The sequence below is a fragment of the Callithrix jacchus genome, chromosome X, assembly GCF_049354715.1.
Source record: "Callithrix jacchus isolate 240 chromosome X, calJac240_pri, whole genome shotgun sequence".
In the NCBI taxonomy this organism is placed as follows: domain Eukaryota; kingdom Metazoa; phylum Chordata; class Mammalia; order Primates; family Cebidae; genus Callithrix; species Callithrix jacchus.
This window is the reverse complement of record NC_133524.1, coordinates 64,677,165-64,692,087: the sequence shown is the minus strand read 5'-3', so window position 1 is coordinate 64,692,087 and position 14,923 is coordinate 64,677,165. Positions and strand designations below refer to the sequence as shown.

The window sequence follows — 14,923 nt, the reverse complement described above, 5'->3', positions numbered from 1 at the left end:
ATGTGTCCCAGAAGGAAAAGCCTTCCAAAACGATTCCACATATAATGGGAGTTTCAGATACTGTGAGAGAGCATCAGTAGCAAGGTATCTTCAGGTAGGGGGCCGTTTCATAAAGTCTTAAGTCATAACACGTGATTGGCTATCTGTGGTACACACACTCCCACCCTAACCGCTGTTTTAACCCTGAATTTCCAATGGCGGAAATGTATGCTAAGGAAACTTTAAAAAGAAAATAATGTACATGACTACAACCTAAGTATATAGCAATAATCTAAACCTCCAACAATACCAAGGCATGAGGACGACAGAACAAAACAATGACTTTATAAATTGTACATATATGCGAGGGCCAGACCTAAAGGAAATGAAGACATGTTTTAAGCAGTTGTTGTGTTAGTGTGGTGTGCTTAAAAAAAGTCATTAGCAGAAAGTGTAAACCTCCAGATAGGTGATGTAATTTCACATGCTTCAGAACTAAGGTTGAAGCCCACCAGACACAATGCACTCCAGAAGAGGTTTCAAATGTGTTTACAGTAAAATCATGGTTTCAGCAAAGTGAATCTTCCTCTGAAGGGCTCAGTAGTGGAGAAAAGAGACCTGTAAGTGCATTATGGAAAGATAAAGCAGGAAGTGGTAAGAACCACAGAGAGATACCCATGAAGTGATGTGGGAGTATAGGAGAGGGTGGGGTATCTTTCGATGGAGTGGACGCTTCATGGAGGAGGAGGCATTTGAGTGAGGCCTTGAAGGAAGGTAGGACTTAAGAATATGGAGATGTGGAGAAAAAGCACAGGAGACATACGAGATACCCCGAGTAGAGGTAAGGATAGGGGAAAGTGTGGGTTTGTTTTGAGATAAAGGAATAATTTAACTATATTGTAATACAGCCCCTGAAATATTCTGGTATCCTTGGGTGATAAACAAACACTAAACATCCCTTTTAGGAAATGAATAAAAAATGAAAAACTATCAACTAAACTGAAATAAAATCAGCAAACATTGTTCCGTTTGGGATTTGATTGAAATCAATTAGTTGTTCTACAATCCTCAATAACATTGTTTTTGGGGGGCTTTGATTTAGACCAGTCAGTTGCTACAGTGATCTCTCTCTCTCATTTTGCACTTACCTCTTACAACACTTATCACAGCAGTATTTAGTTTTTGTTTCCACACTGATATCTCCTACTAAACTTTGAGATCTTTGAGAGAAGTATTGCGTTTCATTCATCACTGATACTGAGTTCTTAGCATCAAGCAGAAGGCCTGCAATATAACTGCCCCACTGTGTGCTGTCATTTGCTCCCAGTGGATTGAAACTATGCTTTACGCATCTCTCTCTCCCTGGCACCCAGCACGAGGCTTGACATAAAACAGATGCTTGATGTTTGTTGAACTGAGGTGAGTTAGGTGTATTCTTATTCTCTTAGTCCTCTGTGTCTCAGTTTCCACGTTTATAAAATCAGTGTAGAAGTAAGCGTATCTAGTATCTTATAGAGTTATTTTGAGGATTAAGCATGCACTTACTATCGTACTTAACACATGGAAAATGTTTGGTAACATTAGGTGCTATGATTGTCATCATCATTAGTATTTGTTGTTGTTAAAGCTTCCAAAACTGCTGATAGGGACAGTCCTACTGTACTATGCCAGCCTTGGTTAGGATTATTTCTGGGGCTGGGAAAGGGGAAGCTCTGCCTATAGACATTTATTATTATTATACTTTAAGTTCTGGGGTACATGTGCAGAACGTGCAGGTTTGTTGCATAGGTATACATGTGCCATGGTGGTTTGCTGCATCCATCACCCTGTCATCTACATTAGGTATGGATATGGAAGGGATAGCGTTAGGAAAAATACCTGCTTATATATTTTTTTTCTTTGCTATGTTCCATCACATTGTCTCTGCTGCAAGTAGATACTCTTGGCAGTGTTAAAGCTGCAACTGATGTTGGAAGGCAGGCCTACCAGACTGGAATCTTTTTGAAAACATGGCTAGCTCATATTTGTCACTGGTTGAAAAAATAAATGAATGAAATCTACTAATCTCCAGCCCTTCTTCTCTGCCTTTGGACTATGATAATACAAATGCTTATACTCTGGAGTTCTCTCTAGCCAACTTTCACTCTAGCCAACTTTCTTTAGTCTTGGTTACTTGGGGATGCACTCATCTATAAGGCTTCAAAACTATTCATGTCCAAAAATAATTACTATCAAATTATCCATGTAAATAGCAACAGAAGAATTATTTACTCTACATTAGTATTTCTTTAGTGACATAACTGGAGCACTGGAAATGTGCTGTAATTTGATGAGGGACTGATTTCTCATTCATGTACTGGAAAGTACTGTTATCAGTGTTTAGTTCATTTTATTTTTAAAAAATATGTCACTACACTAGGAAATTTCAGGTTGCCTTATCTCATGTTATCCTTATGAATCCTCTGAGGGTGGTTATCATTATTCCTATTTTACAGTTAAGAAAACTAAGCCTTGGGGGGGTGCTATCATTTTCCCAAGGTCACACAACTAATGGATATTAGACCTAAGATCAAGTTTTTTACCTTTATATCAATAGAATTCTTGGGTAGAGAGCATTTGAGTATCTCAGTAGTGCTCACTAGGTAGGTGGGAAATCATTCCATACCTCCATATCCCTTTCTTTTGCTTCCTGTATCTATCTCTGCTCCCATGAAGCTATAATCTGAACTTAAACTTGCTGGCTAGTCATTGTCAAGTTGCAAAAGAGACAAAGAAAACTCTTTCCAAGTGACATGGGCTACAGAGGAGTTTGCGGGAAGTGGAGGAGGCTACACAGGTGGAATGGCAGAGGAGGCTATGCAGGAGAGTGGGAAATAGGAGGCTTTTAGTTATAAACAATGCAAATGAAGAAGGAACCCATTCTGTATTCTGAAGCTGAGCATAGTTAAGGGACTTCAAGGACGGGATGTCTATTTACTGATGGCCCTGAGGGCTCTTGGCAGTGTGCTAGCCCCTTCTCTTCAGATGGAGCCTTGGACAAGATCTGAAGTTGATTCAGGTAGAAGTAGATAAGCAGTATGTACTTGCTGGTTTTGGTTGGCTGCTTTTTAAAAGGATGAGAATTAAAGAGTGGGTGGAGACAGAGGGATGTAAAGCTAACCTAGGAGAAGCAGAATGAATATCAGTACACTGCTAGAGTTTCATTTGAAACAAAATAGAGTCATAGGCCAGACCAAGGCATTACTTTTTTTTGAAATAAATTTTCCTCTCCCGCACAACAGACAAGCAAGACACTATAACCAAACCACATTCCTTTAAGAGGTCTGAAGCACTAGGAATGTAGGAGATGGCGTGCTAGATAAAAGATAATCCAGCTTAGTTTTTAAAAATATTCATCTGGCTTCAGGAAAAGAAGCTTTAAAAATTATTTACACAGGTGCTGGCTCAGGTTTCTATTGAATCCGGCCTCAGTATACTCTAAGACACACCTCTGGCTGGACATGGGAAACCAATGGCTGAAAAATATAGAGAATAATTTATTACCTTTGATAGCTTTTCTCCTGGCCAGTAGCTTAGGACTTGAATCTGCTGGGAAGGTCAGACTTATATTATTGGGGACAAAGATACACAGAGAGCTCTGACACCTTCAAGTCCAAACTCTGGAATTCAGGAGAGACAATGAACACGTGCTGGTTGGGCTGACTGGGGAGTGTTACTCACAGTGTACTGGGAGGTAAAAAGTAAAGAGGAAGAGATTGACCTTTGTTATATTCTCATACAAATGCTGATGGCTTTTCTGGTCCCTAATTAAGTAACTCTAAAGAGAAGAGGAATCTTACACCAACTAAAGGCCTCCTTTATCTTTGGAATACCACAGATACCATCTCTTATTTGTTCTTTCTGCCTACCCAGGGACACTGCAATTATATATGTTCTAATACCTGGGTAGTAACCTCGTTCTGCAAATCCCAGACCCCAGCATAGAGCAGCTATGGACAGTTCAGCACAGGGTGGGAGCAAGGCACAAAGAGCCAACCGAAGGCCTGTCAAGCAGCTTGCTGCATCTGATGAGATTCCGCACAATGACCTCCAGATTCCATAATGCTCCCCAAACAAGCCTTCCTCTTTAACATCACCCTGTCTTTGCTCAGTCTGTTCCCTCCTCCTGAAGTTCTCTTCCTACTTTTTTGTACCTGGCAAACTCTTATGCATCCCTCAGGACCCAGATAAACCCTTAACTCCTCTGTGAGGCCCTCCTAAACTTCCAGGTAAAATAAATCATTCTCTCATACTGTCTGCTCAAGGGATTATGTACCTACTTCTAGTACAGCAGTAATCTCACTCTTGTGTGTTGGTAACTCTTCACCCCAGAGCCACTGACCATTTGTATGAATGACTTTGGGCAAATCACTCAACACTTTTGTGCCTCAGTTCCCTCATTTGTAAATTTAGGGTATACAGATTGAATAAGAAAATGCCTACAAAGCATCTAATGCATATTGACTGCTCAATAAACAGTTTTTGTTGTTATATCATGTCTCTTACCCCAGTGCCTGGTATAAGTCGCATGTACGTAGTCATCACTGACTATTGAATAAATGTATGTTATGTGGAGAAAGTGCCAGTCATTCAATGGCAAGTTGGATATCACCATAGTCAGGATACTCCCTTATGAGTCTATAAAATCCTTACCAAAGACAAGACCAGTATTCTGTAATCTTCTCTGGATTATAGAGCCTCTGAGATCCACATAAAAGCTACTATGAATATGCTTCCTAAAAAATTTACACATGCACATACACACAAAACAACCTTGCAACAATCCTCACACCAAGAAATATTTTACAGAGTTCTGTCACTACAGACTACTTTTAACACTCATTACTCTACTAGGCAGGGGAGACATACAGTTACAGAAGATGGTCTCACACAATGGCAAAAGCAGAGAGGAATATCAGAAACTAAGCACCTTCTGGGAACCAACGGCCATAAATGCTTACTATGCTGCCTCACATAATTCTTGAGAGTTGCAAGGTAATGACCTCTGTGACTCTGCTAATTAGCTGTGAGGCAGGAGGGTCTCTCAGAAGGAAAACTAGAAATGCCAGGGAGGCTCTCATTTCTGCCATATATGTTGTACAAACCCAGGAAACTAATTTTCTGTTTCTGAGCCTCACTTTCCTTTTCCATGAAATGGTTTGGCCAGATTTTTTGATTTCCAAGTTCCCTTCCTTCAAGCTTTAGTGTTTAAAGATCCTGCAGTTTTGAGCACTGCAAATCTTTTAAGTATTTTCTTGACATAACCTGTTGACCAAATCAACCACCCTGTAAGTAAATGAGCTTGTGACCTGTAGGAATGTGCTAATGTAACTTAAGGAACTGTTATAAGTCTATGGTGTTCAGGGCCCACATCTAGATACCACAATGAAATCAAGGTCCATCCACACAATGAGGTGACCCAGGAGAGGAAGGAAAGACATATTTTTAAAACCCTAATATAGGAAAACGAGTTGCTGCCTCTATGACTTTTTAGTTCTATCCTAAAAGACAACATTCTCTATTTTCTGATATCGAAGAGGAGGGAAATGGATTTATCTTCCTCCTGGCCCCATAGAAAACACTCTGTGGTATGCTCTGCTGAGAAGGCTCAAAGCAAAGATAGAAGGGACTATGAATATACTATTTATATCCACACATCCCATCTAAGCTCCTTGTTTAGCTTGGGCATAGGGAACAAAATTCTCATGAGCACAGGTGTTAAGTTGTGCTTCCTGTTCTACAGTTGTGTGACAACAGCGAATTAAGGAGCTACCATGCTGAGTCTCATCAGAATCAGAACTTTCACTCTGAAGAATAGGAGTTGGTAAAAGGACTATGGCCCACATGTCCCTCACACATCTAATGAACAGAGGTGCTGTTTTAAGTGCTTGGAGTTTTCTTAGGAAGATAAGCTTCCTGTGATGTTAGCGATGCTTTATGGTTTCTTGGTTACTCCCTACAGTACTTAACATCTTTCTTAATTTCTTTCTCTTATATCTGACTCTGCTGTCCCTCTTCATTGCTGCCTTTCTTGTTTGCCTAGGAATGATACTTAGGTTCTACATTGGTTAATTTGAGGAGCTGCTGTGATGGAGCAAAGTGAATGCTGCCTTTGACCCCAGAAGTCCTGGGTTCAAATTCCAGATATATTATTTACTACCTGTTGATGAACTGGCAAAGCCTCAGTTTACTCATATGGAAAACCAAGAAAGTAAACTCTCGCTTTGTACCAAGATAGTTGCAAAGTTGAAATGGAGAGTAGATATGGTGGCCTTTCATCCACTGAAGAGCTTTAAAGATTGCCAGATTTGTGATCAATAAATTATAAGCTCCTGGAAGCAGGCTCTGTATCTTGAGTATGTCAGCCCAGTATCCTACATATAGTAAGTAGTCTGTAAATATTAACTGACTGAATGCATGAGGATATTACTATCCTGGCCTGTTCTTATGAGGTGCTCTGTGGACATAGGCATTAGTCTAGATAGGAGGAATAGTATCTAGGAGGAACAGTGATTTCACTGGAGTGCCTCAGTAGTCACAACACAGACTGAAAGCAAAGGGACTGAGAATTCTAAACCTTGTTCCATTTATCAGGAGTCATTCACCTCCAAATCTCAGGTCAATTTTCTGTGGGTTTGTAGGTACAAAGCTCACTAAGTCTCCTTGTAAGGCTGAGAGCAGCTGCCTAGCTATGGAGAGACAGGAAAGGAGAATGAACACCTGAAAACCACTTTTCAGAAGTATGCACACATGGCTACAATAACTGAAGATATTGTTGTTTTACAATGATGGCTTCTCACAGAATTCAGTTATTTTCAGGAATAATATTCAACTTGCTGTGGGTCTAGAATCCAGACAATTAAGACATAATTTCTATCTCTGAAGAGAAAGTGAGTCACACTTATCCTCACAATAGCAGCCAACTGCAAAAGTGAACTACCAGAGTTTGATAATCACCCAGAAATTCCCTTAAAGGACTGAAGAAGCTTCTGGATGCAGAATATGGACAGGCATATATATTGCCATGTATGTACCTATGCAACAATGCTGCATGTTCTTCACATGTATCCCAGAACCCAAGTGCAATTATATATATATATAGTAAGAAAGGGATAATTTTAAGAGATCTAGTATACAATATGGTAACAATGTTAAAAACATATTGTATTCTTGAAAAATGCTAAGAGAATAAATGTAAAGTGTTCTCACTAAAGTGATAATTATGTGAGATAATGTGTATGTTAATTAGCTAGATGTTAGTCATTTCACAATGTATATATACTTCAAAACATCGTGTTGTACATGGTAAATAAATACAATTTAACCTGTCAAAAAAATTAGTAAGGGTTACTATAGCCTTGTAGTACAGTTTGAAGTCAGGTAGCATAATGCCTCCAGCTTTGTTCTATTTGCATAGGATTGTCTTGGCTATACGGGCTCTTTTTTGGTTCCATATGAAATTTAAATTTTTTTTTATCTAATTCTGGGAAGAAAGTCAATGGCAGCTTGAAGGGGATAGCATTGAATCTGTAAATTACTCTGAGCAGTATGGCCATTTTTACGATATTGATTCTTCCTATCCATGAGCATGGAATGTTTTTCCATTTGTTTGTGTCCTCTCTTATTTCCTTGTGAACTGGTTAGCAGTCCTCCTTGAAGAGGTCCTTTACATACCTTGTAAGTTGCATTCCTAGGTATTTTATTCTCTTTGGAGCAATAGTGAATGGGCAAACACTTCATGATTAAAACACCAAAAGCAATGGCAATAAAAGCCAAAATTGACAAATGGGATTGAATTCAAATAAAAAGCTTCTGCACAGCAAAAGAAACTATCATAATATTGAAAAGGCAAGCTACAGAAAGGGAGAATATTTTTGTAATCTATTCATCTGACAAAGGGCTAATATCCAGAATCTACAAGGAACTTGAACAAATTTACAAGAAAAAAACACCCCATCAAAAAGTAGACTAAGGATATGAACAGACACTTCTCAAAAGAAGACATTTATGCGGCCAACAAACATATGAAGAAAAGCTCATCATCACTGGTGACTAGAGAAATGCAGATCAAAACCACAATGAGATAACATCTTACACCGGTTAGAATGGTGATCATTAAAATGTCAGGAAACAACAGATGCTGCAGAGGATGTGAAGAAACAGGAACACTTTTACACTGTTGGTGGCAGTGCAAATTAGTTCAACCATTGTGGAAGACAGTGTGGTGATCCCTTAAGGATCTAGAACCAGAAATACCATTTTGCCCAGCTATCCCATTACTGGGTATATACCCAGAGGATTATAAATCATTCTATTACAAAGACACATGATCACGTGTGTTTATTGCAACACTATTCACAATAGCAAACACTTGGAACCAAATGTCCATCAATGATAAACTGGATAAAAAAAATGTGGCACATATATACCATGGAATACTATGTAGCCATTAAAAAGGACGAGTTCATATCCTTTGCAGGGACATGGATGAAGCTAGAAAGCATTATTGTCAACAAACTAACACAGGAACAGAAAACCCACCACCATATGTTCTCACTCATAAGTGGAAGTTGAACAATGAGAACACATGGACATAGGGAGGGGAACATCATACACTGGGGCCTATCAGAAGGTGGGAGGGTAGGGGAGAGATAACATGAGGAGAAATACTTAATGTAGATGACAGGTTAATGGGTGCAGCAACCCACCATGGCACGTGTATACCTATGTAAAAAACCTGCATGTTCTGCACATGTATCCCAGAACACAAAATATAATAAATTTAAAAAATTGATAAGGAACTAGGAAATTGGTAAGGAATTGTAAGAGAAGGCAGTGGACTCAAAAGATCTTACAAGTGACAAAGGTTATGTGAGTATTACAGATATTTACATAATGGTGCAAGTGCTATGGCAACTTCTTATTAATCTTTGTTTCATAAAATGCACTGACTATAAATAAGCAGGCACAGGGCCGCTATGAAGCAGCAGTGGCAAATTCTTGGCATAGCTCCTGAATTGGGCACTGACAGACACTTGGGTGGGCACCAACTGCAATGAGTTACACAGCTAAATTATTTATTCTGCAAACCTGTGATCTAGTCGTGTTACGGGGAGGCCCAGAATTAAGCCAGTGAGTGTGTGAAGACAGAATCATGAGGCAATATATGGCAGATCCACAACTCAGCTGGCCTCCTGGGCTCTACCTTCTATGAGATAGTTTTTCCATGAAACATGGTACCAGATAGTCCCTAAAGCCCTTCCTTTTTACCATCTAGAATATAGGTGTCATCCAGCAAAGTTCCTTCATATATAGTTCATAGCTATCCACACATTTACAACAGAGAAGTCTAGAAAATGTGTGAAATGTTTTCAATTTCTCCTCTGGGTGTTGCAAGCAGTAATCTACTAGATTATTAAAACAAAAAAGTATCCTCTTCTAGTATTTCTAGACTTATTCATATTTTATCCTGTTTAGTAAAAAAGTTCAGGACCAAGAAGCCACTAGACCAGGAATTCTGTGCTAACAAGACATGCAAACTTTGACTGATTTACTGGGAAAATTTTAAAAAATTAGATAATCTAGAGAGCCACTAAGATACCAAAAGATGGGAAACCATAAAATCTGTGTGGAGTTGTAAGTACAAAAGTGATTATCTGAAGCAGAGGTCAACAAACAGCAGCCCATAAACCAAATCCTTTCTACCACCTGTTTTTGTGAGGTCCAAAGAGCTGAGAATAAGTTTTACACTTTTAAATGGTAAAAAAGAAAAATAATATTAAATTGCATGTGAAAATTAAGTGAAATTCCGATTTCAGTGCACATAAAGTTTTGTTGGAACCCAGCTACTCCCATTAGTTCAAGTATTGTCTATGGCTGCTTTCATCCTACAGAGGCACAGTTGAGTAATTGACACAGAGACCATATGATCTGCAAAGCCTAAAATATTCAGTACATGGCCCTTTACGAAGAAAGTTTACCAACACCTAATCTAAAGTTTGTGACATTTAAGAAAACCAGAGAGAGAAACATGAGAGGAGCTTTGTGAAAATATCTCTAGGACTTGCAAACTCAGGATCAGTCAACTTCTTGGCCAAAGACACTCAACAAAGGCTCTGTTGAAGCTGCAAGCAGATCCTCTTCGCAGAGTTAATTTGCTGCTGGCAAATGTTACTCAAAAAATCAGGGAGTGAAGGGGACATTGATATGCACCAAAAACTCTCGCAATACTCCAAACAAGAGGTAACATTTAATTCCACATGAGTTGAGGTGGGAAAGAATGGATTTAAAGGACAGAAAGAGTTCAACGTGGGTTCACTTGCATTTCTTCCCTAACAAATCCTGGGGTGAGAGAAAGAATCAAAGCCATACTTATATAAAATTTGCCAAAGAAATTAAATTGGGACCTATTGTAAACATCAGTGAGGATGGTGTAATTCTTTGAGTTCAGAATGTAAACTACAGTTTCAATTTTATGATGTGTACTGAACAGCGCTCCATGTGTACAAAACAAATGGACATATAATCTCCAATGTTTTACTAGAAAATGTCTGAAAAATAGTAAATTCTTGAGCACATAATGCACATGATGGATTAATTAACCCTCTTTGAATCATAATGAGGTAGAGATGGGGATTCATATCCTGATTCTCCAGATGAGAAAACAGAAAAGAAAGGGAGTTACTGAGCAATGATCACAAGAAAAAAATCTTAGAGTTCTGAGTTTTAACCCAGTCCATCCATAGTGTACTCTCTCAGCTGGCTCTGTCCCCATCTGAAGATTGCTTTTTTAATGGATTAGGATCTGGGGTTTGTCATCTTCTAGGAAAGCAAGAGAAAAAATGCAAGCAGGTATAAATGCATGTGAGTTTGCTGAAATGATAATGAATACGTTTGTAATTTGTAGAACTGTCACAAAAAATCTGAGCTGGAAGCACATTTTCAAATCCCTTGTTTTACAAACAAGGAAAACTGAGGTCCAAAAGGGGAAATTTCTTATTTAAGGCTATACGACTAAAACCTCTTTGAGCCCTTACATCTGTGTATGGGTATTGCCTTGCTTTGACTTCCTAGTCTCTTAGATAGACAGCATTCAACATGTCTTTTCTTTCACCACCCCACTCACCCTACCCACTCCATAAACCAGTCGTTTCTCTCCATGCCTGTTTCTAACCCAGAGTTCATCCCATCAAGCACCCCCTGCCAACACACACAAACTTTGACCAAGTTTCTCTTAACCAGCATTTGGTCCTTTTACTCTCATGGCTTAGTAGCATTGTTTTCTTCTCGGCAGACCCTTCCCTCCCCATCCTCGCCCTCACCCCAATTCTCCAACATAACTGACAATGAGAAAATGTAGGACTCCCTCTTCGCCCTCTTCCTCAACAAGAAAACCTGGCTAGATTATAACTGACTCTGTGCTGAGCCCTGCACCAATGACAGCATAAACGTCCCATATCTTACAAACCAGCAAACCTAGAAATATATGTGTCTGATGTGCCAGGCTTTTAAGTACTCTACCGGTGCCCATTCCAGAGGTTTCTGAAACTATAAATTAAGTGATAATCAAGACTCTGAATACTCAGTCTGAGTTAACTGACTATAACAAGCCAGTGAGGAAGAGAAAGATTTGTGTTTCTACTCTCTCTGAGACAGGTATAATTCGATGTTTCCACAAGCCTGATTGAGAACCACCTCCAGAAAGGCCATATAGGCGATAAAGATGCATTGTAAAAACGGAAAAAGAAAACCAAATCGATAGATGTACTCCTTGCATAATAAGACAGCCCCCTGCCTTGAAATAGAAATAATGATGGAAATAAAATCAATACACTAGCTTTACAGATGGGAGGAGAAAGAAAACACCAGTAATTTTTTCTGCTTTATTTTGGTGTGTGTGTGTGTGTGTGTGTATGTGTGTGTGTGTGTGTGTGTGTTTTCTCTAAACCACCTTCTCCTACCTTCAAAGGGCTCAGGAGTAAAATCTATGGTTCATATTTCAAAATAACCAAGGACCTCAAAACCATGTTCCCTCTACATGGTTTTGTAAGGAATCCATTGCTGATTTTTTGTATTTCAAGCAGGTAAGAGCATTTTGGCCCCATGAACTCACAGAGTTCCCTAACTTAAAAGACTCCAGGGTGTAGAGCATTTTGAAACCTTGCTGGATTTCTATGTGTTCTGTGAGTTGGATGATTCGCTCCCCACAACCTCATCCCTTTTCTTCCTTGTTCTCAAATGGCACAGTATCCACCTCATTGCAGAGCTCCTACCAGCTGTCCTTCTGCCTGCCTCCCTCCTTCAGCTCTAGCTTCTGCAGAAAGCTCCCATGTGGGATGTATGATATGACAGCAAAATCTTCCTTTTCACGATGTGGTTGATAATTTCCCCTGTTTTCTGAAAATAACAATTTGGTGACCCAGATTTGTAAAACCCAGAGGCAGCATCAAGTATAATCTAATCTATCTGGCTATTGAATTTGCTTGTTTGTTCACTTGAACACCTTTCCGATCTGATATGGCTACTATTACTGTGGTGCCTGGGCTTGGTAATACAGTAGCTCTAGATGAGTGATCTGTTTCATTTTTGCTCTATAGACAAGGCCCGCTGGGTGACAGAGTATGGGGAAGTGCCAGGGTCTCACTGGGGAAGTTGGGATGGTCTGAAGTCTCTGGAGCCCCTCCTCACTTCCTTTTCTGATAGCCATCTTTTCATAAGTATTCTGAAGAAAGGAAGGCACTGCTCTCAGGCTCTTTAGGTAGTGCTCTAGGTCTCACTGCCTAGACCTTAGACACTGGATCCCTGGGCTTCATACTAGCCTAGCATAAGCAGGAGCAGTGGCTCATTTGGGGGTATGAGCTGAACATGGGGCATGTTTTCAGTAATACCAAATGATAGCGGTCTTTTTGTGGCTTTGAGGACTGGAAGAAGACAACATAGTACCTTCTGTTTTATAGATATTTCTGCCACCCCGCCCAAATGATAAAACAACACTCACCATTGTGATTGCCTATCATTCAGGAGCTCAGTTAAAGGGAATTCTCTATCTACCTTTTCTCTAAATGCATCAGACTCTGGTGCTTCTTCCATCCTCTGATGAGTATCAGTACATTCCTGGTAAATGGTGTGGCCTACATACCTATCTTTTAACACTGTTCTCAAGGTTTTCTCAAGGTTTATAGCTCTTATAAAAGGAAAGGCTCTCTGTTCTGGTTCTGATGTGGAACTCAACATTTCCAGGCCAGTGAGAGGAAAGAGAAACGCCTTGGCAGGACGTACCTTATTTGGGGAAAGTTGGGTCAGAGGTGAATACTGTTTAACAACTGGGTCTGGTCCCAGACCACAGCATCTCTGTCTAAGTGACACTCAGCACGCCTTGTCTATAGAACAGAGAATGAAACAGAGCACTCATTTAGAGCTAGTGTGTTGGCAAGCTGCTCATCAATGTCTCTTTGAGAAGAAAGCCTTCAGTACAGAGTGGAGAGTGAAGTGGATAACAGTAAGCTTAAGCCCTGGGTGGTTAGGGGAAGGAGACATTAACATATATAATAGGCCTGAAAATGGGAGTTTCTACTGCAGAATGTAGGCTGAGCACCTCTAAGGGTTGAGTGGACATGAGTTGTTCTAATCTAAGTAAGACTAGGGTGCTAGGGCTTGAGCCAATTTAGCCAGATATACGATGCTACCTTAGCTTAAGGTTAGGAACTGATGGACAGGCTTTGATGTCATGCCTCCGGGGAGGACAATAAATGTGTTTCTTCACTTTGAGTTCTTACCTACCTAGAACTATTAACGCAAAGACAGGTCCCAAAGAGGCAGGAGGGAGCAGGTGCAGAGATTGATAGTCTGCTGAAGAGTGAAAACATTCCCTTTCTGGGGCTGAGACCAGGAATCCTTTACTAAGAAACAGTCTCATATTCATCACAAGGAACAGGCTGGGGACTCAGTTGGGGTTTCTCCATTTCTAACCTCTCTAACAAGAACAATGTTTTCCTTTACTAGCCAGCAGAGTAGAAAACAAGAAGGAAGGAAATTAAATCTTTTCAAATCATTAATTTTTCTTTCATTTCTAGGATCCAGTGAGTCCCAAGCTCCAGCTGGGACCACCTTCACTGCCTACATTGCCTGTACAAACAAGGCTGCTGAAACCGGGGAACCAGCAAGTACAAAAATTTGCTTTCTTAGGCTCGTAAATTATTCAATAGGTCCTTGCCAACGACCCTATTTCTGAGATGATAAAATCTTGTCTTTCTCTGGAATTTAAAGGAGAAAGGAAAACAGAAGTACATGTGCAAGACCCTTTACCTTCAGCAGCTCTTTTGAAGAAGACCTTGCAGCTTCCACATGTGAGAGCTCCATAGTGACACCCAGAAGCTTCATCTCCACAGATCAGGCAGGTCTTCTGGGGTGGAAAGTAATAGTCAATGGGCAAAACGTGGTCCCTAGCAGTCTCCAAACTGAAAGACACAAAAAAACCAATGCAACACATGTTAGCAGATGGCAGAAATAGGCAAGTGAAGTCTGAAGTCTTCAGGATTGACTTGCACGTGTAAATTACTATTGTTCATTGCTCAAGTGAGTTAGTGTGAAGCTGAATTTTTTTGAGGCTTCTCCTAAAGATGATGTTGGTAAGATGTGAGAGAACCTTTTTGGATCTTGTCAATGGATTAGGGAAGTTCTCTGGAATTAGCCAATCTCATAGGCTATGTCTATATGAGAGAGCGATGAAGGCCGGAAACCTGAGGTTAAGTTATCTAATTTAAGTTGGTGTTCAGGCAACATTTTCAGAGTAATTAAATGATATGAACCCAGCTTTGTGACTTTACCTCATCCAAAAGGAGACCTATAACAAAATCAGACCAAGTATCAAATCAATTTGATGTTCCTTGCTTTAGATCCTTGAGCC

The 14,923-nt window shown here is 39.9% G+C and overlaps 1 protein-coding gene across 1 annotated transcript in view; it reads right to left on the bottom strand.

Annotated features, from left to right (window-relative positions):
- AR (androgen receptor) overlaps positions 1 to 14,923 on the bottom strand; it is a 166,512-nt gene that overhangs the window by 61,671 nt on the left and 89,918 nt on the right. The window contains exon 2 of the mRNA XM_002762952.6: positions 14,323 to 14,474. Within this exon, the coding sequence (XP_002762998.1) occupies positions 14,323 to 14,474 (152 nt within the window). The remainder of the gene's footprint in view (positions 1 to 14,322; positions 14,475 to 14,923) is intronic.